Source organism: Orbicella faveolata, unplaced genomic scaffold, assembly GCF_042242905.1.
Source record: "Orbicella faveolata isolate gen_17 unplaced genomic scaffold, um_ofav_v1 contig_15, whole genome shotgun sequence".
NCBI lineage: Eukaryota > Metazoa > Cnidaria > Anthozoa > Scleractinia > Merulinidae > Orbicella > Orbicella faveolata.
In genome coordinates, this window is record NW_028301542.1 from 8,424,029 (window position 1) to 8,450,000 (window position 25,972).

The following is a 25,972-nucleotide window of genomic DNA, read 5'->3' on the forward strand; positions in this document are numbered from 1 at the left end:
AAGTAATTTTGGATGTCTGTGTCTTCCGGCTGAAATATAATTTCAGGGTGGCCGACAGGATACTCAGCATTCTTATTAATGAACGGATAGAGAGATGTAAAATCATAGTAATGAATCTTCTCTCCTGAGGCGATGTCAGCCAGATGATAGAGTTTGACAGCGTTTGTTCGTCCGCCGCAGAAGGCATCACGGGGATTTAGTGGCTCCACCAAATCGAGGCTGGCTACAAAGTTCCTGACGTCCCGCCTTTCTTCTTTCATTTTCCGCCAATCACACTCCCACATTTCGATGACGTTGTAACCTTTGTCACGCAAGAATTGTAGTTTTTCCTGGGTGCAGAGATACACGTCGGCAGTGCAGCGGTGCTCTAATCTAAAGTGTGTTTCGGATCTGTTGGGATAGCATCTACGACAGCCATGCCAAAAGCAACCTTGAAATTCGTAGACGGTGTTCGTAGTTGCATCGTAGCCGTCCACGGTGTAGCGACTGTTGGGGATACGGTATTCCCCATCATTTCCAACATGTTGAATTCTCTCACTGATCTGACTTTGTTGCCACAGTAGATATTCCATGGCAACTTTCGACTGATTTGTTTTTAGTCGCCAACCGTGGAGAGGCTCGGAAGCAATTGTGTTGGCTTCCATTCCGTTTTGTCGCAGATTTCGATTGCATGCCGAAGCTATAGTAATATGACTGAAGGGGTCAAACTTTGTCTCTTTTTCAAAAAGCCGTTTGAAAGTAAGGCATCCCTCCTTCAGTAATTTGACGTCCGACTCGCAATATTCCAGCAATTCTTTCTGGAAATCGAACACTACATTCTCAGCTCTTTCTTTATCATGCCATTTCTCGAAGTCTTTACGGCCGTTGACAGACATTGATTCAGGCATGTAAAATTCTTTCTCGGGAATTGGTCCCACGTAGTCTTGATTTTCAGGCGTGTTAAACAGGTGAGGAAAATAGCCCTTCTTTAACTCTGTCAATCCGAATGTCTTTGGAAATGCAGAAAGCGGCATTTGAAAAAATGACAGAGAGTCAATAAAGTTAATATTGTCAAAGGTTAATTGGAGAAGTTTAGCTCCATTTCTGATTTGATTGAGGACCCTGTGTTGGCGATGATATTCCTCCACGAGAAATAGGAGTCGTAGCCAGAAAATTTATGGGCCAAAACAGTTACATTGCGCGTGTCTTCTTCAGTTAACGTATCCAGCCATTCCAGGAAATCGCGAATGCAATCTTCACCTTTGAAGTGGAGTGGACAATTATCATCCTCAGTTTCCACTATTAAAAGATTAGGGATGCGTTTGCCAGTGTCTTGCATCGCCTCAATATCGAAGAAAACGAGAATGGGAGGCTTTTCATCATCATCATTATCATCATCATTACTATTATCCTCTGCTTCGGCTTCGGTTCGTCGCTTACGTTTTTTCTTTTTCTTTCTCTTCTTCTTTTTTTCTTTTTTCTCTTCGGTTAGCTCTTCCGGTGTTTTAGGTATCTGAATAAAGCATCGGTGGCTTGCGGCCTCTATGTACTCGTGGCAAGAGGGACAGTCTATGTAACCGCATTCATGTTCTTGTTGCTTCTTGAGACCCACCAACAACTTTTTACAGCTACGACATTTGCTGCGTTGACTGCAAACACTGATGTTTTTGGAGTCAGCGGTTTTTCCCTCGTAGGATTTCGTCAGATGATTTTGAAAACAAACATCACCATAAAACGTCCGCTTACAGGATCCGCAGGGTGTAGCTGGTGGTTGAATACGACACCTGGCCTCTGTAAAGTCCTCACATCCCGTTTGTAAGCAGGATGAACAATGATCAGGGTTGTTTTCACAGGCGTGTTGACCTTCGTTATTGTAGGGTTTGAGACACCTTGCGCAGAAATAACTGTTACCAAAGAACCCAGGTAACGCAGTGATCACATTGTAGTGTTCATTATCATACAACAGTACCAATTGTTTTTCCTGAGGCTTTCCAAAAGAAGTCACGCTATAACCTCGGGTAGCGTCCACAAGTAAGAGCTGATAATTGTTCAAGGACGGCGTCAATGCAAATCTAGTGAGTTCCTCGTAACCGCATTTTCCCATTTCTACATTAGCTTCTATATGCAGCTTGATTGCTTCATCTCTCTGGATAGAGAAACCACTTATGAAGCTGTTCCATTTAGGGTGACCATCCACTCTAGCTTTAGCTGTCACAGTGGCGCGGGCGCAGCATAGTTCATCTTTGTTATCGATACTGATGACAGAACCTTTCAAACGTTTGAAAGTTTCTGGATTAAAATGTCCAGGTTTCAATTTTCGTTTCTGACCGCTACCGCGAGGAGATGTACGAACGTGTGTAAAAGATAATTGAAATGAATCATTCATTTCAAAGTTCTCGTTTGAGTTTAACACCTGTGACATTTGCTGCAGCAGACTGTCGAAACGATCGCTACCATTTAACCATTCCCCCGCCGGTAACCCTCGATAAGCATAGCTGTTGACTAAGCGATTGCTGGCTAAATTGAAGTAGACAAGATCAGCGGCTGGTATCCTGTCTCGGAGAATCAAATTTTGGATTGTTCTATGTAATCCATCAGCAATTGCTGCTGCCAAGTTTTGTTGAGGTATAAATTGTCCCACCTGACGAATGTTGGAGGTGCAGTGACGCTCTCTAGCACCCATTTTTTTGCTGTGACTATCTACGTACGGGTTGAGTACAAATTCGAAGCGTCCAGGTTCTGTGGTAGCAAGACTTCCTCCCATTTGTTCTTGATTAGTGAGTTGACGTTCTGTAGCCTCGGCGACATTTGACAAAATCGTATCATCGATAGAGTCGTCAAGAATCTTGGAGAAAATATAAAATAAAATAAATAACCCGGTTCATCACACATTAAGTACACGAAATGTATTTTTGTTACAACATATTTAATTTACCTGTTGGAAATAACTGTTTTCTGGTCCATTCTCAATAACAATAATGGCCTCCAACAATTCTTCATCGCTTATATCCTCAAAGTGGCTTGACATGGGGCGAAAATCTTATCCAGAGAAACAAAAGGTTAGTCAACAGTCCACCATGTGCAAATGATTTCTATCTAGCGAGTCCCAACTTTATTGGTGTCGTTAACTAATCATATTACAGGAAATGTCGGCACATTTCCAACATCCAATCATATTGCACAAAAACGACATCATATTTTCAACCACCAATCAAGTAACATATGACGTTATTGATCTATCATAATTACATTCACACACGCAGACCACCCGAAAAGTTTACTTAGTTTGTTAATTTAATTTTCCTGTAAATGAATAACAATTACACAACTCGCATGAAAACAAATGCCTTTATTAGTCTTTTAGCGTCCGTTCAATTCGCCTTAAAAGATAATAGCCTATTCAGTTAAGCTAACAGAGTCTAATCATTCAACGTTTAAGATAATAGTCTATTGCCACATTCTTGCGTTAAGTTTTCAACTCGTATGCAAATTTCGTTATCCCCGCGGCCAATGGGACAAATGATTTGCATCGCGCGCTAAACTCAAATTTAGGAGTAACGGTTCCATTGTAACTTTAAGGTTTATAAAATACGATCGGACGAACGCTATAGCTTTGTTTATCCTAAATCCGTCCAGTGTTACTTGTGTTATACTGGTAGAACGTTTCCAAGTCCGTCAGCGAGCTATTCAAAATCAAAAGAACTTCATTTCAAAAACCGTAACCGCCTTCGAATTCCAGGTTCTGTCCTCGTGTACCGGTTCACAAGAACCGATACAAAAGACCCAACAATGTTCAACAGCTAAACAAAGGTTCGTAAAGAAAGGAGTACAATGGTTATTCCCTCTGTGTACCGGTACACCAGGACACAACCGAATTCCAGACCTGATATAAAGGATTACAGCGAGCTATTCAAAATCAAAAGAACATCTTTTCAAAAACCGTAACCGCCTTCAAATTCCAGACCTGATATAAAGGATTACAGCGAGCTATTCAAAATCAAAAGAACATCTTTTCAAAAACCGTAACCGCCTTCAAATTCCAGACCTGATATAAAGGATTACAGCGAGCTATTCAAAATCAAAAGAACATCTTTTCAAAAACCGTAACCGCCTTCAAATTCCAGGCCCGATATAAAGGATTACAGCGAGCTATTCAAAATCAAAAGAACTTCTATTGAATGCTCATACCCTCCTTGAAATTCCAGGTTGTGATTAAAACATGTAGTGGTATTGAAAAGCACAAAGGCTTATCCTTTCCATTCAATTTCAGTGACCTAATTCAAAATCAAAATAATTTCTTTTCAAAGTCCTTAGCCGTCGTCAAATTTTAGGTCTGATGAAATCATGTAAGTTAAAGTATGAAGTTGTCTTTTCCATTCAATTTCAACGACCCATTTCAAAATAACGGTACGGATTTGTATTCGCCCGACATGTACTCCAATTTCAAGTTATATTTATTACCTCTTGAGAATCGTTGTCTTGGTCCGCGTTCTCAATAGAACGGACAGCCGCCAAGAGTGGTTCATCAATCAAATTCATTGCTGGTTTTGAGGACGCTGTCAAACTGAATTTTATGACGCTGCAGTTTTGATAATCGATAATCGATTTTGTGAATAATTCCCTACCACATCAGTACGGATAGCATTGTGACGGTTTTTAATGTTTTAGAAAGTGTCATCCAAAACATTGATAGGAATGTTTATCATGTAATTTTTTATGTCGCGACTTGCCATGTAAATAACCTTTGGGATAACATTCGTTTTCGAGAGTTTGTTTACTATTTATTTCCATGGGAAGTGAATCAAATCATAGAATTGTATTCTGTTTCAACCGACATGCATTTAAATAACGAGTATGTAATTCATTCAATGGATGTTTCTTAAGTTGGGCGCATCGATTCTAACATAATTCGGGCGCGTTGCTACTAGAGCTCACACATTGTAACTAGGATTTTGATAATAAACTTTGCTTTAAAATGAACACAGAGTCTGATATTTACTTTGTCAACTTTTATTGAATAATAATAACACGAGCGTCCAGTGAGTGATGTTTATCAAAAGGTATTGTTATGGAAAAGAGTTCTAATGTTTTCTTGAGTTGGCTGTATCCATGGTAATAGAAGCCCCGCTCCCTTTGACGGGTGAGGAATGACGTCATTAATCTCGTTTCCGTGTTGACCGAGTAAAAAGCCGTCATTAAACTCGTTTCCGTGTTGACCGAGTAATAAGCCTGGTGTAATGACGTCATTAATCTCGTTTCCGTGTTGACCGAGTAAAAAGCCTGGTGTAATGACGTCATTAATCTCGTTTCCGTGTTGACCGAGTAAAAAGCCTGGTGTAATGACGTCATTAATCTCGTTTCCGTGTTGACCGAGTAAAAAAAAGCCTGGTTTATAACATAAATAAATCACGCAACTTTAAAGTTCACCAACTTTAATATCAATTTTTCCCTGAAATTACAGGACGTGGAAACTGATTATTTACATGACATAAGTTTGAAACCATAACTAAAACGCGTGACACTCGGTCATGGAACACTGGTGAATATTATCATTTAAGTGAAAACCGCAACTCGCTAACGGTTTTACAATCGTTTGTTTTAACTGTTCGTATTTGGGACAACCCCAAGGTTCTAAATCGAGACAAGGAATGTTCAGTTTGTTTAACAAGTCTTTTTCAACATGACCTCCTTTGTAGGCTACCACAGTTCTTTTCCCCGTCTTGTATTGGTTGTACAAGCGCAGTAAGACAATATCTGCTTGATCTTGCTCATAAGCTCTCTCTTGGTAACGGGGTTGATAAGTGAGTCCGTTTATTTTATGCTTTGCAAAGCTCACTGTCTTTTTATCCTTGTGAGACAAGTCTTTGAGTGTTGCTGGCTGGAAGAAAGCATGGCGTCCAAAGTGTTCATTCCAAGAGTAATAACCCCTTTCACGCACTTGAAATTTCTTTTGCACAAAGAATCCCTTTAAGTCTACGACGAGACATAAGCTGTCCTTAACAGAAGCCATGTTGTTTGAGACTGAAAATTTAATGTCTCTAGAGTTAAGTTTATGGTATTTTTTAGAACCAATCAACGTTCTTGACGTGAATTATCTTGATTGGTCTAGTTTACACGGGAGACTAATGATCGTGCGGTCTTCTGTTTCCAGCGAAACAATCGCAGCTCCAACGACCTTTTTTATTTTGTTCCCTGACCTTGGCCATGACGCGTAACGTATACAAGTCTTCACGCAATTTCCTTTCTTTTTTCGGATCGAAAAGACGCCCTTTCAATTCCCGCGGAAATTCAATGATGTCGGGATGGTCTGCTACGCAGAAGATGTTGACCTTTTGACATTCGTCCCACAACTCTTGGTCAAAGGGGGTGCCAGGTTCGGAGATCACGTGATCTCTCACTATCTGCTCATCGCAGAATCGGTTAGATTGCTTCTTGTAGGGCAATTGTCCTAGCCAATTGGACACATAATTCTGCCTGTCGGGTTTGAATAATTCATGCGGTCGTGGGTAACCTGCGTGATTGGAGGGGTGTTGGCTCTCTAATAACCAGGCTTTCACTTTCTTACTCGGGGTTTGATCGACCCACTGGAAGAACTTACAGTTACGTTTGGGACAAATGAATAAGAGACGTCCGGGGTTTTTTTCAGATTGAGACTGGGACATTCTCAAGGGAAGTTCACAGAAGCACTGCATTTTGTCCAACTCATTCTCGAGGTAGAACTGGTGCAATTGACGTTTTGCCGAGTCTATGTAACACTCTACACGATCCGCACCACAGGACACGAAACACTTGGCAACAGGACACTCGTAATACTCCCACTCTCCGTACTTTGTGACAGTCTTTTTCTTCTGTAAAGCCTCAGACTCGTGTAGTGGGCAACGGTACAAGATCTCAGTATCTACTCTTGTAATTGGTCTTGGTAGTGGTGGTGGTGGTGGCGAATTCCCGAAGGTGTTGGCAGACGATGCGACTCTCGGTAAATCGTTCCACTCTTTAGTAATACCGTCTAAGAATTCATCAGCATTAAAGTCTTCGCTACTCATCACCACATCAATATGCTCAGACACTATTGAAAAAAAAATTATTTAAACATTGACTTTTTTTAAAGTTTCTAAAATATGTGTTACTAATCTAACACGCCTTGGTGTAACTTCTTGTCTTCTAAGTAAATGTCTTTGCGTCATGTGTTCTTTTTGTTGCTTTCTCTTTGTCTTGAAGAAACTGTCTCTCTTTTCCACGTCTTCTTCCTCTACTAGACAACGAATCTTTTGTCGCGTACTTAGTCTACCATTTTTTAAAATGGTCTTGATTTTTACAAAATAGTTAAAATCAACCTTGCACTTGGAATTAAACTTTGTTTGTTTTAAGATGCGCTTTAAAGGTATTGTAGTGAATGTCTCTCGTTGAGGTTCTATGGTCTTGACCACTACTTTCTCGTTGAACTCAATGGTTGATGGTTTGTACGAATGTAACCAGTTATCAAGTAACGTTTCTGTACCTTCCTCAGGTTCCTTTTTGATCTTCTTCACCTGCTTCTCCTTCTTATCTTTGTCCGCCATTTTTTGTTTTCTTTTTGATTTTGTGATAGGATAACGGCAAGGAGATACATTTCCAGGTTGGAAAGAGGTACATGATGTATTTTGCACTTCTACTCCACCATGATCACTTTCAAGTTGTATCATTTCTGGTTCTCCTGTCATATTGTTTATTCTTTCTTCTCTCTTCTTCTGGATGCGCTCAGACCAAACGATGTTTGCGAGTAAAGAAATGAATAGGTCCACACATTATATGGGATTTATCAGCCAATCAACGCTCAGTACTTTTCCATAGCATGGCATCATATTTGACCAATCACAGCATTTTGTAACCAAGTTAGGAAATCAACCTTTGTCAAGGACGCCGTCAAACTGGTTTGATAGCGTCCTGTGTTTTCCCGCCCTTACTATTCTGACTAACCATAGGATTTTGTGACCAAATAAGGAAATCAACCTTTGTGAAGGACGCCGTCAAACTGGTTTGACAGCGTCCTGTGTTTTCTAACCTTTACTATACTGACCAATCATAGGATTTTGTGACCAAATAAGGAAAGGTATGACGTTAATGTATGTATGAACATGTGATACACCAGTCTCGAACCAGATGACGTCACATCCATATCGTATAAAAGTCAAATCAGTACTTAGCCGTCAGCAGTCAAAGTGTTTGAATCATCTTGGAAACATCATGAAGTTTTGCACGAACAAGAACAACGATAGTCATAACAAGCAGATCATCGGCGGTCAAGTCAAGGTCCGTTGGGAAGAATGGCCAGAAGATACCAACACGTTGATTGACACCCTGTTCGTCTTTGACTTTCTGTTTTATAATCAGAACGGTGAAAGTATGTCGGAGACAGATTTGGAAGAAAAAAGACCCGAGTGGAAAGACTGCATCCTACCACGGATGAAAAGTAGTGGCTTGGTGTTTCTCTTTACTTCAGAGTGGTATGAGGTAATGTACGATAGATGTACGAAAGCCTTTGATTTTGTCGTGTGCGACAGATCCCCTGAGTTGTCTGAAGATACCAACATGTTTGCAGCCACCGTAGGTTTGGCGTATCCGATGCGCGTTGCCCTTGTTTCTCTGTTAAGACCCATTAGAACAATGCAGCGACTCACAGAAGACTTGGAACAAAAAGTGAGAATTCCGTTTGAGATGACAGTTAAAGCGACGCACCAAGGAGTTTGTCACGAACTGTACAAACTGGTTTGTAAGATGGCCAAAGAAGTCGACTTGTGGCAAGAAAGGTTCGACCTCTTGCTGGACACAAATTTGTGTGAAGATTGTATTGTGGAGAAAGATAGGTTGTACCAGTCAGACGATTACCAATTAGCCAGAGACTGGAATCTGGGTAAAGAATGTAATCGGGGAGGCTGCCGATATTCCAGTACGGCTTGGGACACTTGTGATCTGTATAAGAACGAAGAAGACCCATTTGATACTGTAAACTAAATTGTATAAAGGATTGAAAGTGTATCAATAAAGTTCATTTTGCTGTAGACACAATGTTGAGTCACTTGTATTGGTGTTGGTTGTGTCGAGTGTGTGAAAGAGCGTATCTCAAATATGCACAAGGGGTAGTCATTCCCCTTGCATCCAGTGCTGACCCTCTCAAAGAATTCGAAGCCACAGACGTAAAGCAAAAAGTCTTTCGTTTTCTCATCTTTATTATGTGGCTCAAACATCAACCCCAAGCATACGAGTGGTTCCTGACCATCCGAGAACACCACCCAGACCTCGTCGAGGCTTGCATTTTGAAGTTAGCGACGCTATGAAGAAATCAAAAGCCACCAAGTTACTAGCATCTTATCACGACCCTCGCCAACCGGGTAGTTTGGGTGGGGTAACCAGTTTTGCCCGAACCCTAAAACTTCCCGTCCAAAAAGTGCGAGAGGTGTTGGAAAAGGATTTGGGCTACACGCTTCACAAACCCCGAAGGAGACGTTTCCCTACCTTACCTGTGTTGGTGTTCAACATAGATGAACAATGGGTGGCCGATCTGGTGGAAATACAAAACATATCCAAATACAACAAAGGCATGCGTTATTTACTGATGGTGATCGATGCGTTTTCCAAGTACGCTTGGGTGGAACCCATCAAAACTAAAACGGGAAAAGCAGTAACCGAAGCCTTTGAGAAGATTTTGAAACGTGCCAAGGGTAGAAAACCCATCAACGTACAAACCGACGATGGTAAGGAATTCTACAATAGTACGTTTGCAGCCTTGATGAAACAAAAAAACATTCACCATTTCTCGACCAGTGGTGATACCAAAGCTAGTATCGTGGAGCGTTTTAATCGTACTTTCAAGGAAAGGTTGTATCGATATTTCACGGTCAAGAACACCCTCGGCTATTTACCGGTGTTGCCAGATTTGGTCAAAGGATACAATGCATCCTACCATCACACCATCGGCATGGCACCTAACCAAGTGAATTTCAAGAATGAAAAAGAAGTGTGGGATCGCATGTACGGTAAACGTCTGTCCAGAAAACCGCAGAAAGGGTCATTGAAAGTAAAGGACAGTGTGAGACTGAATAAGAAATTCCGACAGTTTAAGAAAGGGTATTTACCAGGATGGACCGAAGAAGTATTTGTCGTGCAACGTGTCATACCTGGTGTGGTTCCCACTTACAAGATTGAGGAGTTGGGTGGAACTTTGCTCAAGGGTACCTTTTACGAACAAGATTTACAAAAAGTGAACGTGTCAAAGGATGATTTATTCCGAGTGGACAAGGTCGTGAAGCGAAAAGGAAATAAAGTCTTAATACGTTGGAAAGGTTGGTCAGATAAATACGACAGTTGGATTGACAAGAAGGACGTGAAAAAGCTTTGAGGATGAGTGAGGAGTTTTACATCACCTTACCTAGTCACAGCAATCGCGCAGAGTTTCCGCAGAACCAAAGCAATCATTTCAAGATTCGATTACCCCACCCCATCAAGTTGCAAGGATCGAGTTGGAAAGTGGGATTAATTAGCATCTCGCTACCAGATGTGAAAGTTCATCTCCCCAACTTGGTCCATGGTAACGACATCCTATTTACCATGGATTGGATCCTGAAATACCCTTCTGGTGTGTTAAAGTTTGGCAGAGCCCACTATGATCCAAAAGATCTCGGAGCCGTGGTACAGTACATTGATGGTGTTGGTTTCATGAAAAGTATGGTGACTTTTTTCGAACAGAGGCGCATCTTAAATTACCAAGGACCCCATCTCGGTAGCAGCTATACAGCATCCGATGGAAAGAGAATGTACGTGAAATTTCGTTGGGATGGAGATGATCTGCTAACGGATAACAAATCCACACACGTAGGCTCCAATTACTCACCAGCATTGAAGATCAATAAAATGTTGGCCTTAAAGACGGGATGGTTGAAGGAGAGAAGCCCTGAAAATTATGACTTGGGACCCAATTTACGTCAAGAGTTTTTTACCGACACGGTACCCAATTTAGAAACGATGACACACGATCTGAAAAACGACAGGGGTGAGCCTGTGTTTTGGTTGATAGCAGAAGACCTTTTTCATCTGAGTGTTACTTGCAATTGGCGCTTCACGAATCTCAACAAAGGCTTTCAAAACGTGGTGGGCTCGACGTCACGTTCGTTGTTTATCTATTCTGACGTGGGAGGAAGTTCTGTGGTGGGAAATCAAGTCACGGATCTATTGCGAGAGGTCAATTATCGACGCACAGGGGATGGAAGTCATTACTTTGAACCGCTCCACGCTCAATATATTCCGTTGCGCAAGGCCCAGTTGGACATTATTGAGACGCAAGTGTCGGAGACCACAGGTGAATTAACCGAATTTGGTGAAGGAAACACGATTCTCACCCTTCACTTCAAACGAGCATGAAAGGTGGAAGTTTAACACGATTCAAACCTGACCCACAAGGTGGAGGTGGCTTCGTTCATGAACTGCTGAAAGCGAGTGTTAAAGGAGGGCTGAAAGGGTTAAAAAGCGGTCGCGGCGTTCGAGATCGCATTCGAAAGGCGAAAGAGGGTGCGAAACGGAGTGTTAAACAAGCAGTGAAATGTAAAGCTTACCAAGTCCTAGATAGAAACATCAAGCGAAAATTCAACGACATCTTCGGCGAATAATGAATCCCATCTACTCCAGAGGCTCGACACTCGTCAAATTTAGAAAGGGGTTGTCAACGTCATGTTGTGAAGGGTTCCCAAAAACCTCGAAACGTCGACGAAAGGTACAAAAAGGCGGATGGATTGGTCCTGAGGTCAGTAAACCTGTTGGCTACGATTGGGATCACATCTTAGCGAGAAGACAACGGAGAAGAAGAAGAAAAATATGACGGATACCTTGATGGACGGTGGCTTGTTACATCCGGGTTCCAAATCAGTCCTGAATCCTCAATTGAACCTGTTCACCGTTCCACCCACTGATCTCAACATGTCCAGTTATCGCATTGTACCCATTCAGACCTACACGACAGGCATCAACCCCGTGGAATTCCAAGGGGATCCTCAAGAAGATTATGTGGATCTCAGTCGAAGTTTCTTTGAGATTGAGTTGGCACTCAAACTGGCGAATGGTGATAATGTAGTCCAAGCCACGAGATTCTGGCCCACGAACAATTTGGCCCACACTTTGTTCAAACAGATCAGTGTGAGACTCAATGGTACCTTGATCAGTCCTCAGACCGACACTTATCACTACAAAGCATACCTGGAAACATTGCTCAACTACAACAGAGATGATGGAGAAACCGTGTTAAAGCCTCAAGGTTGGTACAATGCCCTGGACTTTCCAACGCAATTGCCTGTGAACAACACAAACACGGAAGGAGATGGGCATGAGGCTTTCCAAGCATTGTCCTGCAACCAACACGCTTCAGTGCAACTCATGAAAGCAGAACAAGGCAATTACACGGATGGGAAACGACACGTGCTAAGGTTCACACCCCACATTGAGGTGTTCCACTTAAACAAATTGCTGATACCTGGTGTGCAGATTGGAATCCAGATGTACTTCAATTCTCCCAATTTGTTTTTGAATGGTGTGAACGCAACTGGAAGATTGACACACGAAGAGGTCAAAGTGAGAATGTACCTGTGTCAAGTAAGGCTCAACCCCAGTGTCTACTGAGAGTTGATGACGAAAAAATGAACGTCAACAGAACCATAGTGGGTTACCCGACCGTGAGAAGTGAAATCAGGACCTTCAACATGCAAGGGAACCAGCAAAGATACGAGTGCAACAATTTATTTCAAGGCAGAATTCCTAACAGAGTCATCGTTGGGCTTGTGCTTTCAGAAGCCTTCAATGGTACTGTGGCACATGACCCATTCTGTTTTCAAAAGTTTGGTGTGAGTAACATCAGGCAGCTGGTCAGAGGAGAAGAGTACCCTTACGAGACCCTGGAGCTAGTGCACAACGACTGTACCCAAGATCTGAGAGGTTACTATCGATTCTTACAAGCCACAGGATGTTTGTGCAAACATCAAGGTAACATGGTCAGAAGCGAAGACTGGGGTCAAGGCAAGAATTGCACACTGTTTGTATTTGACAATGCAGCCAACGGATGTTTGGACAGTCCGGTGTTGAACCCCAAGCAGTCAGGAGAGTTACATATCGTGCTGAACTTCGGTGTCGCACCAGGTAACAACATCACAGTCATCTTGTACGGAGAGTTTGAAAACCTCTTGGAAATAGACAAGAACAAAGCCGTGTTGTACGACATTTACCAACGCTAATGGAAAAAGTACCTCTGAATAACGTGCAACTGGATCATTTGGCGAAAGCGGATGCCATTTTGAAACCTTACTTTTACGGGACGGTGGCTTGTGATCGATTACCACGTCGACCGATCAAGAAAGAACCTCGAGGGTACATTGTAAACACAGATCCACATGATAGACCAGGCCGACACTGGCTGGCGCTTTGGACCCATAGTGGGAATGTGTGCGAGGCGATGGACAGCTACGCCCTACCTTTAGAGACTTACAAGTCAACACAGCCTTTGCAAGACTGGTTAAAAAGTCAATGGAAACATGTCAATTACAATGGACAGTCGCTGCAATCGATTTACAGTAAAAGCTGTGGTGATTACGCCTTGTTCTATTTAAAAGACAGAGCGAGAGGTCAAAGCATGAACGAGTTCTTGAGGCGTTTCTCGAAACATGATTATGTAGACAACGATCACAAAATAGGCCAGATGTTAAAGAAGTTGATCGAGAAAGAGTTAGAATGGGATAAAGTGTGTGAAGTGAAACATCACCAAGACACCTCTCGTTGCGGTGTGAGATATTTAGTGTAATGATTGTTGGTTTGACATTAAAATAAGATTGAAAACGTTCATTTTCCGTGTGATGATCTAGTAGTACAATGGTTAGTATTCTGGACTGTCACTCGAGAGATCAGGCCTCCATTCCCCGTTGGGTGGAAGTTTTCCTTTCCATGCGGTATCAAAAGTAGCATGCCCATGCGCGTTTGGTCATTTGGACTCATGGAACGACGCAAGTCTTTTCGATTTCACACCCCTTCCAGTCTGTTGGTGGTGGGTCCTTCAGGGTGTGGCAAGACTGTGTTTACCACCAAACTTTTACTGAACAACCTCGATTTGTTTCATACCCCACCCTCCCAAATCCATTATTGTTACGGAGTGTGGCAAGACGTTTTTCAGCCCATGAAAGAACAGGGGGTCAAGTTTCACGAAGGCGTTCCCGACACAGATTAACTGAAAACGTGGTTTCCTAAAGGTGGATTACTCGTGTTGGACGATCTAATGGCTGAAGGGGAACGATAAACGAGTGTTGGATCTGTTCACCAAACATTCTCACCATCAGAACGTCACCGTGCTCTACTTGTCCCAAGACATGTTTCCGCCGGGGAAATATGCCAAGAGTATTTCCAGAAACGCCCACTATGTCGTAGCCTTCAAGAATCCACGAGATCAATTAGGCATGAGAAATTTACTGTTACAGGCATTTCCCACCCAATGGCAAGTTTTACAAGACACGTTTCAACGTTTGACAGAACGTCCGTTCGGATACATGATCTTGGATTTACATCCAGGCAGTTCGGACGATCAAAAGATTCTCAGCCACCTTTTAAAGGACGAAGGATGTATGAGATGTCACAAATTCATCGAGACATCGTGATGAGTTCTTCCCAAGATTCAATCACTACCGTATCTCTAATGAACGGATCCAAGAAAAGCGCCCAGTTGGTAAACAAAGATTTGTTGTACCGATTGGATGGGTTGTTTACCTTTTACCACCGTCAGTGGTGGTGTCATCGCCAGATGTTTTACCACTTTAAGTGGTGCCACGGTTGTTTGAACGCTTTGGCAATGATCATCGTGGCAGCAGGCATTGTCGTAGGATCCGTCTTAGAAAACAGTCTCCTGATTGCCTGTTTAACCGCCGCTGGAACTGTGATTAAGGGGTGGAACGATTTCAAAAAGTTTTCGTTCAAAATCGACATGTGTCGCTTTGCCTACACCACTTACGACAAAACATTGATCGAATTGAGAACCTACGTGCGAGGACTTCCGATGGAGGAGTTTGAGGGATTTTTAATCAAGATGCAAACCTTGGATGACACAATCACTGATTTCACACCCCCAGTATCTGACAAGTGCGTGCAAGAACACGAACAACGATTTCGCTACGACCACGTCGATAAAATCGAGAGCACTTACGTGTGAGTGGTAGTATGTGTCATGAAGAGCAAACGAACAGTTCGTAAAAAACCAAGGAGACGTAGGAGGACACAAAAAGGGGGATTGTTACCATTGGCAGCTCTCATTCCAGCTTTAGTAGCAGCAGGCAAGGCGGCGGCTCTAGGAGGAATCTCTGGTGCAGCTGGTTACGGTGTGAAAAAAGGTTTGGAAGTTGCTTCGCGTAAACGTCGACGATGAAAAATAAACCAAAGACCAAGAAAAGAAGTAAACAGCGAGGTGGAGCACTGGCACGACGTAAACATAGATTGGTTGACAAGATCGCCGAAGGAGCTAGTATGTTCTTATCGGGACCCTCACCTACCTTTGCTACGCTGGCTTTGAAATTAGCGGGTCAGGCAGCAAAAGGAATCAGAGACAATGTGAATCCCTATAACAAGAGACAACGTGGAGGTGCACTGTTTACTGTTCTCAAGAATGCAGCCAAGATCGGACACAAGCTCGGAAAGGACAAACGGTATAAGAGTCTGGGTGTAAAGGGTGTCACAGGCAGTTACAACAGACGCCCTGCACCTTGGGAAGTATGATTCGATTACGCAGACAACGCCCTTTCTTGGAAGCTATTCTCCAAGAGGCCAATCGGAACAGGAGACAGGAGATGTTAGAACATGCTAATGCAGATCAAATCAACGCCGTAAGCGAAATGGTTCTCAATCTATTACGAAAGAGAATTCCCGTTCACCCAATCATCATGGCGAAACTGCATCGCTATAAGACAACGCTACGCGAGGTGGGGAAACGCAGAAACTCGGTCAAGAGGCGAAGAGAACATCTCCAAAAAACAAAAAGGTGGCGGATTCTGGCAAGGTTTGAACGACGTGTTCCAAGCATGTCGATGTTAAACACCAGAGATGCCCACGGTTATCCACTGCAAGGTTACGACTTCGTCCCCAAACCCAAAGACACCTTGAGCGAATTGGTCAGGTTATTACAACAAGCCAACGAAAGAGAAGACGCCCTGAAACGTGATGTGGAACATTGGCATCGAGCTTACAACGCCCTCCTTCAAGAGCATATGGCATTTAAGTACGAGAATCTGTGTTCAGCTTGCAAACGACACCGCGACGAGACCGAAGCAGGTGAGACCATCCTGTTGTGTAAGGAGTGTTCTACAGTAGAAGAAACAAAACATAGCCTGGAGCTGAAACTAGAAAAGGTTCATCAAGAGGTTCGTTACTGGCAAGACTGCTACGAAACGTTACTCCAACAACATTTCGATGATGACAGAAGAGGTCATGATGGTACCCACAAAAGAGTTTGACCAATTGGTTCAGTATTACAAAGGAGAAATCACCGACAATGCCTTGTTGAACAAAGTGGGTCGATTGGCCGCCGAAAGTCACGTGATACTCCGTGATAAATCGATTCCAGATTCGATTGCCATCAAGAAAATTAAACCTCTAGCTCGTCAGAGAGGCCGTTTAACCAAACGTATCAGACAAATTGGTCCTTTGTCGAGCAATAGTGCTGATGTCGGTAAAGAGGAAGATGGAGAGGAAGGAGATTTGGTGAAGGGTCCGTTGGAAACCATGTTCAAACAATTGATTAAGAACGCTTCTCGAGGTACAAAAACACCAAAGATCAAGGAAGAAGCTTCACCGTCTACGTCAGGTGTTAAAAAGAAGCAACCCGCTGCTAAAACACCCATTCCACCACCTGACTCGGATCTGGGAACGCTCCTAAGAAAGGCTGACATTCTCCTGGGTAAAGACAAGCGCAAAGGCAAGGGCAAACGTAAAAACGAGGCCGAACGTTTAAAACCTACGAGTGGTTGGGAAGACTGGGCCAAAGGAAAGAAACTGAGAAGAAATCTAAAACACGATTATGACTCGGACTAAGACCCGTACGCGCAAGTATCGCCAACGTGGACGTGGTTTTGACATTCAAAAATTGCTAGGCAAGACGGGGATTGAATTTCACTGGCCTGGGTACCAGTACATGGGGTCTGGGGCCAAGTTGGCAAAGAGACTGAAACGAGGAGACCCAGGCATCAACCGACTGGACAAGATTGCCAAACAACACAACATCGATTACAGTCGCGCTAAGAATTTGCAAGACAAGTGGAAAGCAGATAGAAAGATGATCAAGGCCATAACGAGGTTACCCGGCAACAAAACGGTGACTGAAAAGATTGTGAAAAGAATCATGCAGGCGAAGAAAAAGTTAAAATTGTAATCGATTCTCCCTTTGGAGTTCATGTTGTTATTATTCAATAAAAATTGACAAATGAAATATCAGACTCTGTGTTCGTTTTAAAGCAAAGTTTAGTATTAAAATCCTGATTACAATGTGTGTGCTCTATTTTAGAAACCAGGCTTTTTACTCGGTCAACACGGAAACGAGATTAATGACGTCAAAGGGGGCGGGGCTTCTTGTTACCATGGATACGTCAAACTCGAGAAAACAATAGAACTCCTTTCCATAACAATACTTTTTCATTTGCATCACACTACCTGTCAAATTCGTACTGGACTAGCCCATACCACTACTTTCTACTTCACCAAAAAAATGAAGAAAGTTGATGGTATCAGACGCACGATGTACTGTGTTTATTCAGTCCTAAGAAAATACGCGCGCTTATTGGTTGAAAGTCGTGTTTCTATTAAACTCGATAGAAACGCAGAACTAGCACGAGCTGTTGACGTAATGATCGCGCGAACAAAGAGAACTTACATTTTGGTAATCAAAGGTAACAAGTTGTTTTCCTTTTTTCGTCGCGGTGTTTTCTAAAAGAAATAGTAAACATGTTCTCCGTGTTTCTATCGAGTTATAGAAACACTCGTGAAAGTTTGGGAGAACTCAAAAAAGCTGTGGAAACACTTGCCTGCGGCTCGTGTTCCCTCAGCATTTCTCGTTCTCCCAAACTTCCATTCGTGTTTCTATAACTCAATAGAAACACTCGTACGGTACATGTTTTCTATTTCTTAAATATTCGACACCATTAAGTCCAGCTAATAGATTTACTGTTATGTTAGGAGACTCGTGGTAACAAATAAACTAAACCCACCTTTTTCCGACAGGAGCATGTCCATACAATCGCTTTCCGTAGAAAGGCAGTTTCAAACCGCATTCCTTGAAGAATTTGCGCTTGTAGGGATTCTTCGCTTGAAGGTAGTCAATAAACATTTGTGTATAAGCCATGTTCTCTACGGAAAATCTCTCCTACGAGACATTGCTTATTTTTTTCCTCGAGTATTTCAAACCTGATAACATGTTGTTGCTGAGAGAACGTGAGATCGCAGAAATTGATGTTACGTTTGGAATGTCGCCGAATTCGTTCAGCACATGGTGGATCTCTTTTAAAGATGAAGACGGTCTTGCTTATTTACACGTTTCAATTAGTTGTAAGTCACCTTGAGTTAAATTAGTGGGATTTACTCCACCATGACGCCTTGGTTCAATGGTGCGCTCCCTAGACAGACACCTCAATACATTTTCTACACAACTTCTCGATACTTTAAACTGCTTTGCAACATTTTCAAATCGACCTGGAAAAAAATCAGTGTGAATATCACCTCCATTTCTTAGTATTTCATCGATTATTGATAGTCGAAAATCGGCAGAAAGAGCCCGACCATTCACGTAGGTTCTGCCTGAAGCACTTAATCTTTTCATCTTTTGTCTCTTTTCAAAATTTGGCGGGCTTTCATGGTAGGCGACGCACGACTGCTGATATTGTTACCACTGGAAACCAGGAAAGTTACCCCTGACGACTTTGCTGCGCCTTAATCAATTGATAATCGTAGTATTTCCTTTTCACTTTTACTCTCCAGTTAGAAATGCAGTTCGTAGTTTTCTTGTGTAATATAATAACGAAAAACGACAGTTTCAATGGTAATTCCCCATTTTCGTACAAGGCAACAATTGAAATGCTGCAAATGCCAAACTGTTTTGTCGCCCTGCACCGAATTTTGGCGGACATTTTCCCGCTGCGTTAGTTATATTAACAATTACGAACTTCACTTTGATTGGATGTTACAAACCACTATGTAAATATTACACCTCCTGAACTGAAAACAATGCCGCTTCGTTTCTGGGGAAACGAAACAAAAGCTTGTTAGTTGCAGTACAAGATCTTGAACAGATATTTAGCTATGAATACCTTTCTTCATAAAATTGGATAGAAATCAGCAGCACAATGCATGTTTTGCGATGAAGAGAGAGAGAGTCCCTTAGGCATTTATTTATTTCATCCGACGCATAACAGAAGCTAACAGAGAGGTTCTTGCTGTACTTTATTAACTGAGTAAGTGCAATGTAGTGTGTCAATGTAAAACTGTAACTTGTGCATACATATCGCAAGGTATCTTCAAGTGTTGTTGTTCAATAAAATAACACGTTAAAAAAATTAAGTTTAACTATCAAAAGCCAGCAGCCTTCACAAGTCCTTTTCTGCCCTAATGGGAGGGTAAGACCTCTCTTACGAGGTTTGCTTGACTAACCTTAGCTCTTGGAACTGGGGACAGGTCATCAGCCGAAAGCCCATTCTCCATCCAGCCCTGAGATTTGACAGGGCAGACCGCAGCACTGGGAACTATGTTCCCTTACCTTGTCGATCAGTGCGTCGCGTAGAATTCCCTATCAATTGCGGTCGAGCAAAAATTTCCCAAGCGGGGAGGGGTAAGTTCAGTCGTACGATACGAATCCTGTCATTTGATTGGCTATTGATTCGCGGGGAAACGCTTCGCTCATCTTGTCGATCGAGTTGCGTGGATTTCTTTGCTATTCATCACGGTGTTGTTTTAAAAAATGGTAAGAGGAAGGCACAGCAAGAATTTTTATGCGGACTTAAACAAACTGTCTCTGGCTGATGCCTATTTTTGTGAAAAGAGGAAGAAGAACAAAACGCTGAAAGGGACATATAAAGCCGAGAGGATCGTAGCAATGAAGTCGGAGAAAAGAAAGGTAAGACTAAGCAGTTGAGCTTAAACTTTTATTGACAGTTCGAAAACATGATATTTGCCGACCAAAGAACTTAACGACTCGATAAAGTCGGCAAGGTTTTGCTTTTAACTTTCAGTTGTTTTCTCATTTATAGTCCAAAGAACCTGAATGCCCAATTAAGTGGAATGGATGGGGCTCGCAGTACAACACGTGGGAGCCGCAACCCCATATTCTGGATGAGAATTTGTTACGGTAATGTTTTGTTTAACAGTATGAAGGCCATCAATAAAATTTTTCGTTGTCTGGAACGTTTTTATTTTTTCGGAGCTACTTACAGTTGTTGTTTGCTTTGGTTCTAAAAGGAGGGAGATGCTAATTTTCTGTACGTGATTGTCTGACAGAGTTAATGTTTGTTAAGAGAGTTGATATTCGTATCAGGCTTTTTTTGTCAATATGTGATGTCATTTTTTTGCTGAATAATAATCAATCTTTATTTGTACTCACTCTTGCTAAAGAAAAAATTACAATTTCAATGAAAATGTTAAAAGTAAAAATTAGAGTACTCGCTGCCTGGAATAACCATAGGGGCTAGCAGAGCCAGGCAGCCAGTTAACATCAGCATTAAATAGAAATAAAATACAGGTCAGCAAGAAAACTTGAACACAAATGCACACACAAGAAGAAAAAAAAGAAGAGGAAAAACGCTATTTCTATGTTATGAAGGAAGTCTAAAATAGTTAAAGTTATGTATAATTACAAAACATTAATATAAGAAGAGCACACAATAGCTATAATATAACTTCAAGTTAATGGCCTATTATAGCAAAAACAGAGTGATCAGTCAAGTTAAATATTGTTTCAAACAAAGAGAATTTTAACCACAAGGTTGATTCTAAAGTTCTTTTAGGAATCCAAGTCCTCCTCAAGAAATTATGGAGGCAAATCTTGAACGCCTGCTGAATGCAGTCACAAGTGCCCTGTGTGAGCCATTAGACACCCATGTAACTATAGAAATGCGTCATGATGTGTTCCGGAAAGTGTGCAACAAGAAAGACCTGCCTCTGAACACCAAAATATGGCTTGAAAAAAGCGACTTCAGTGACACCCACTTCCCCTCAGGTTGGAGTGATGCCTTTGTAAATAAGAGGGGGGACCAGCGGACAGTGATTTTTCCAATTGCTGTGCGGCTGTTCTTAGCTCGTTCGCGTAAGCTTTACTGCATTGATGGCCAAGAACTTCCACGCAGGTGGATAGAAAAACTGTCAATTTCTTGTATCAAACAAACACACTGAACCAATTCATGAATTGCTATGTTATTTATTTGCTGCGTATATATTCAGACAACTTGCAGTTCTTCTTCAATACTGCTGTACTTCTTAACAGTGTGTTTGGCAACAAGACTGTTCTCATGTTCCCAGTAGGAAGTGTTGTATTTCTCATACTTTCTGTGTTTGCGAGCACATCCCTCATGATCTAGATTTTCTAACCGTTTCTCCACTAATAAAATCTGTTTGCAGCTGTCCCAGCGATTACATTTTCTGTGAAAATACTTTCGCAATCGTCATTCTTTTTCTCTACACCTGCATATAAATTAAATAGAAAAAAAAACCCTGAAAATACATAGTAAACTGATGAATGGGCGAACTTTATGTTAGCCTATGAAACAGAGCCGTATTAAACTCCATATGTACTCAAGATCTGAGTAGCGTCTCAAAATAATTCGTAGTAAACCAGATATGTGCATGAACACAAACTAAATCTTTTATTAAAGTGTAGTATCTATATGCGTGGTGTAAATGTTAACTGACTAAAAGTAATATTGATGTCCATACCCTGGCCAGTGAATGATTTCACAGATCCTAGTTGTTGTAGTAAACCAGGGGGTGGCATAACAAAACATGCACATAAGGAGTGATTGGATTCTTCTTGGCATACCCGGGGCCTTTCATGTTTGCTAGCAGAAGAGCCCACTCTTTTGCCTATAATATATACGATAAAAAAAAGCTGCATTTTTTTTCAAGAGGGTGTTAACTGTGTTTACTATAGTTAAAGGTGTCTAAATTATATCATTAATTTCATAGTGTATACCATTAATTAAAATGACTTTATGTCCAGTGCATATTAAATCTGTTCACAAAGTAGTGGTCCCTGTAGGCAATGAATTATGAAGGTCAGCCCCCAAATACATTTGCTCCTCTGGGCTTCACAAATTATTGCAACAAAGACTCGCACTTCGACCCTAAATCTTTGACTGTTATTAGTAGAAAAATTGCTTTTCAATTGATGCTTATACTTTTTGTGAGAAATCTTGGACATCCTTTGAGGGTGGACTCCAGCTTCCAAACACGTCTTATAGTTCTTTAAAATCCTGCACACAGAACATATATGTAGTAATACTTTTTTGACATTGAAAGCCATTTTAAAATGAACAAATAGATAACGACAAGAATAAAAGCAAACATGAAATTCAAAATGAGTGTACATACTTTCCATAATTTTGTGACCTTATCACAAACTTCAGCAGGGAGAAAGGAAGGGAATTTGGGTGGTAGATTCATCAACAATTTCTTCTTTTCATTCCCCATGAGTGATGTCCAATGCAAATTTCCTTGTATGTCAGTCCAGATCGAAAATGACATCCCACATGCTCTGATAGCTTCAAGAAACTTTCTTCTATGGACACCTCTTTCCCCTTGTTTGGACCTTCTGAAATCATCTCTCTAAGTAATAAATAATAAAAAGGCATTCCTTTTCTCACTTAAATTAAATGAGCAGTCTAGCGAATGCAATAATTTGTTGTTTGTGTTTGATCCAAATTTGCTTAAAAATAACATCTCACATGATTAAGTTTAAATTTCAGTACCTCATCCCAGTTAATGACTTCATATATAATCCCCCTTTCAAGAATGTCAGTAATTCTTAGAAACATGTGCAGTTCATCGATTACCACCCTTTCAAGTGGTATTTCAAACAGTGGCTGCGCTTGGCATCCTGGGTCCCTCTTCCATCCAGGGTGCAGAACACGTTTCATATTCAGAAAATAAGTTACTGGCTTTGTGAGGTCATTCCTATGAATGAAATTGAAATGTAATTATTGTTTACTAACAAAATATTTGATTATAAATAAGGGTGTGATATTCTGATCAGGTCCACACTAATGGAAAATACATGTACAGTGTATGCTACATTCCTTGGTTGAGACCAATAACAGTAACAACAACAACTTAGCTAAAATGGATATTAGAAGTCAAGTACATATACATAAAGTTATTATGGAGCTAAAATTAAAGTAAATGTTTACATTAATTCTAGTTGGTCCATAGCAACTGAGTAGTCTGTTGCGAGACAACATTAGAGATTATTTCCATTTATACAATATATAAACATGGGAAGACTGCAATGTTTACAATTATAATTTCAAAAAAATAATAATAATAATCAATTAAATTACCTTTCCACGTCACTACATGTACACCAAATACATGAGTTTTTTGACATGGCAGCCTTCATACCCATGCACAGTAGAAGAAACTGTATAAGTAAGGAGAAACTCAAAGTAATTACTTTCACAAGCTGAGTCATAATCCCCTAAATTTAACTCCGAAAAATGATTAACACTGTTAATTTTCCTTCCTTTCTTTTTTGTAACATCAGTATTACATGTATACATTGTACTTGTGTTGTTTTTGTTGATATATGATTAAGTTGATTCATATCAATGTATTTAAAGGGTTAGGAAACATACTGTAACATTCCCAAAATTAATGTCGGCATGCATTTCTGTACCTTGTAATCACCACCAAGATATAGCTCTACTCTCAGTTTTTTCCCCTCAACTTCAAGAAATCCTTCCCTGGAAAGGGAATTCACTTCTTGAATGACATTTTTGAGACTTGTCTTCAGGGTATCATAGTCTTCCTTGCACTTCACCACTGATATTGTATGGTTTCCTGTAGAAAGCAGGAAATGTGATTCAATACTAAACATGCAGTGCTTGATATTTAAATGCCATTAAATGTGTGAATTAAGTTATAGTTTTATGATGATTACCTGAGCTGGACATGACTGCTTGTCCATCATCCAACAATGAAAAGGAACAAACAACAAGGCCACTGGTGTGAGTTAGAGCAGCTCCATCCCCACTGAGTTTAACCTTGTAATTAACATAAAGTTTTTTTTTAAAGTGATGAGTTATATTTAATAGTAATCATGTTTTATAATAGTAAGTCATATTGTGCAGAAATATAATTGTGTCAATAAATTTGAACTACCTTGAATAATTTATCCTCTGGGTTTTCAATGTTATTTGCTTCAATCTGTATACTTATAAAAAAATAATTTATTAACCATTTAGACATTTTCATCAATGTGCCTAAGTATGTGAAATTAATCACATGTTGTAAAGCATAGGTAGACAATAAAGCATGTGTACTTTCAGAAAGCTTCCACAAAGATTGACCACCAGCACATTAGGACAAGAAGATCTGTTAGATCTTATAACTGCGCTTTTAAAATTTAACTGTTTGCTTAGCACTACCGTCGGAACGCAGTGTACATTCCAAAGCAGTCATTGATGATTCTTTTCTTACTGTAGACATCACATCACTTGATCAACACAAACTGTATTATTGCACCATCAGTGGTAGTCATTGAGAAATCTCCGATGACGTAATGGTCTTAATCTTTGTAGAACTTTCTTCGGGATATGTATGGGCATGAACGATATGAATGTCACGATAATAACACTATTAACAACAGCTTTCTTTCTTAAAAGTCATGATTAAATTTAATTGGTGTTTTCCACGAGTAAAGGGCTAGCAAAGTAGTCACACAAGTCATATAATTTAATAATAAAACTCTATCCCGACCGGTGCATCGATTTTGGTCACTCCAGTGACCACAGATTGAAAACGTGACAGAAAATTGGCGTTACTTTCGATTCTCACCAAATTTGGACAGTGGGATGATCTTATCGTTAGCCAATTACAGGCCATTTTTCAGCTCTTTTCGTCATATCCCCCTCTCGGGAGAATTTTGTCAAGTTAGCTAATTTAGTATGCAAGCCACCGTAATGGCGGTCACCGTCGACGAAATGTTTATTTGCTCAAAATTGGGGCAAAATCTTTCGGAGATGGAAATCAGGACATTTGTAAGGATACAGAAAGTAATTTGGGACCGGTTGCTGGCTTCTAAGGCTGAATTTATCCAGAAGTAAGCTGTATTTTCGTTTTCGTGCCGAAAGCCATGCGATGAAATATTATCGGCTTGTTCTGCTGTCTTGTTCTGTTTTGCTCTTGGCCTTTTTTGTAGCCCGCCGAGGCCAGTCTTTCGTCTAAATCAGTTGAAAAAAGTTCCAAAAAGATGTTCCCATTCAAGTTTAAGCTCTCAGGCGATAATTCTGGAGTTTTTTGGCCGAAACGTCGGCTTTGTTATGTTCGTGTTTTTCGGTTGCTATGGGCGACCGTTGCTTCCTTTGTCTGGGGAGTGAGGTCACAAAAAAATTCTAATTAATTCTGGTTTAGCTCGATTTCGCTGAAATTTTAACACGATAAAGCTGGATTGTTAAGAAATAGATTTACCGTCTGCCGATGTGTGGTAGCTATTAACGCTGAAGTGTTATATCGCTTCGAAGTCAGGGTTTTGAAGAGATTTTTTTGCAACGTGTGGGTTCGGCGTGATTTTGTAATCGGAGGTTTTTGGTGACCCCGAAGGAAAAAAATATCCGGAAAAGGTCGTTTCATCGACGATTCAAAGGAATATAAATATGTATATGTTCCGAGCTAAATTTCTGGTGGAAAAGTATAATTTTTGACGAGCGCTGGGTTTTTAATTTTTTCCCGAGAAAGTCGGTATCGGAGATGAGATTTATTA

At 41.0% G+C, this 25,972-nt stretch overlaps 5 protein-coding genes, 1 long non-coding RNA gene and 1 pseudogene across 6 annotated transcripts; 6 read left to right on the plus strand and 1 right to left on the minus strand.

Moving 5' to 3' along the window:
- Nucleotides 1–1,057: 1,057 nt before the first annotated feature.
- Nucleotides 1,058–3,022, minus strand: LOC149113412 (uncharacterized). Its single transcript, XM_089288468.1, has 2 exons — nt 2,915–3,022; nt 1,058–2,824 (listed from the first exon to the last, which is right to left on the minus strand). The coding sequence occupies exons 1-2, from the start codon at nt 3,005–3,007 to the stop codon at nt 1,058–1,060; spliced, it is 1,860 nt and encodes a 619-aa protein (XP_089144594.1). The 5' UTR covers nt 3,008–3,022.
- Nucleotides 3,023–3,603: 581 nt separating this feature from the next.
- On the plus strand, nt 3,604–3,985 carry LOC149113413 (uncharacterized). Its single transcript, XR_016206801.1, has 2 exons — nt 3,604–3,718; nt 3,861–3,985. It is a non-coding gene; the product is annotated as an uncharacterized LOC149113413 (long non-coding RNA).
- Nucleotides 3,986–8,118: 4,133 nt separating this feature from the next.
- Nucleotides 8,119–8,970, plus strand: LOC149113414 (uncharacterized). Its single transcript, XM_089288288.1, has one exon. It carries the CDS (start codon nt 8,119–8,121, stop codon nt 8,968–8,970), a length of 852 nt encoding a protein of 283 aa, XP_089144414.1.
- A 2,694-nt stretch (nt 8,971–11,664) lies between these two features.
- Nucleotides 11,665–13,353, plus strand: LOC149113415 (uncharacterized protein F54H12.2-like; annotated as a pseudogene).
- Nucleotides 13,354–14,280: 927 nt separating this feature from the next.
- Nucleotides 14,281–15,186, plus strand: LOC149113416 (uncharacterized). Its single transcript, XM_089288289.1, has one exon. It carries the CDS (start codon nt 14,474–14,476, stop codon nt 15,182–15,184), a length of 711 nt encoding a protein of 236 aa, XP_089144415.1. The 5' UTR covers nt 14,281–14,473; the 3' UTR covers nt 15,185–15,186.
- A 201-nt stretch (nt 15,187–15,387) lies between these two features.
- LOC149113417 (uncharacterized) lies at nt 15,388–16,005 on the plus strand. The gene has a single exon (XM_089288290.1). The coding sequence runs from the start codon at nt 15,394–15,396 to the stop codon at nt 15,742–15,744; it is 351 nt and encodes a 116-aa protein (XP_089144416.1). The 5' UTR covers nt 15,388–15,393; the 3' UTR covers nt 15,745–16,005.
- A 3,961-nt stretch (nt 16,006–19,966) lies between these two features.
- On the plus strand, nt 19,967–20,756 carry LOC149113418 (polycomb group protein Pc-like). The gene is made up of 2 exons (XM_089288291.1): nt 19,967–20,122; nt 20,256–20,756. The coding sequence occupies exons 1-2, from the start codon at nt 19,967–19,969 to the stop codon at nt 20,355–20,357; spliced, it is 258 nt and encodes an 85-aa protein (XP_089144417.1). The 3' UTR covers nt 20,358–20,756.
- Nucleotides 20,757–25,972: the final 5,216 nt, after the last annotated feature.

Coding starts and splice junctions, on each gene's coding strand:
- LOC149113414 (XM_089288288.1), top strand. CDS start 8,119: ATGACGTCACATCCATATCGTATAAAAGTCAAATCAGTACTTAGCCGT.
- LOC149113416 (XM_089288289.1), top strand. CDS start 14,474: ATGGCAAGTTTTACAAGACACGTTTCAACGTTTGACAGAACGTCCGTT.
- LOC149113418 (XM_089288291.1), top strand. CDS start 19,967: ATGGTAAGAGGAAGGCACAGCAAGAATTTTTATGCGGACTTAAACAAA. Junction 20,123..20,255: donor TGAAGTCGGAGAAAAGAAAG/GTAAGACTAAGC, acceptor TCTCATTTATAG/TCCAAAGAACCTGAATGCCC.
- LOC149113417 (XM_089288290.1), top strand. CDS start 15,394: ATGAAAAATAAACCAAAGACCAAGAAAAGAAGTAAACAGCGAGGTGGA.
- LOC149113412 (XM_089288468.1), bottom strand. CDS start 3,007: ATGTCAAGCCACTTTGAGGATATAAGCGATGAAGAATTGTTGGAGGCC. Junction 2,825..2,914: donor AAAACAGTTATTTCCAACAG/GTAAATTAAATA, acceptor ATTTTCTCCAAG/ATTCTTGACGACTCTATCGA.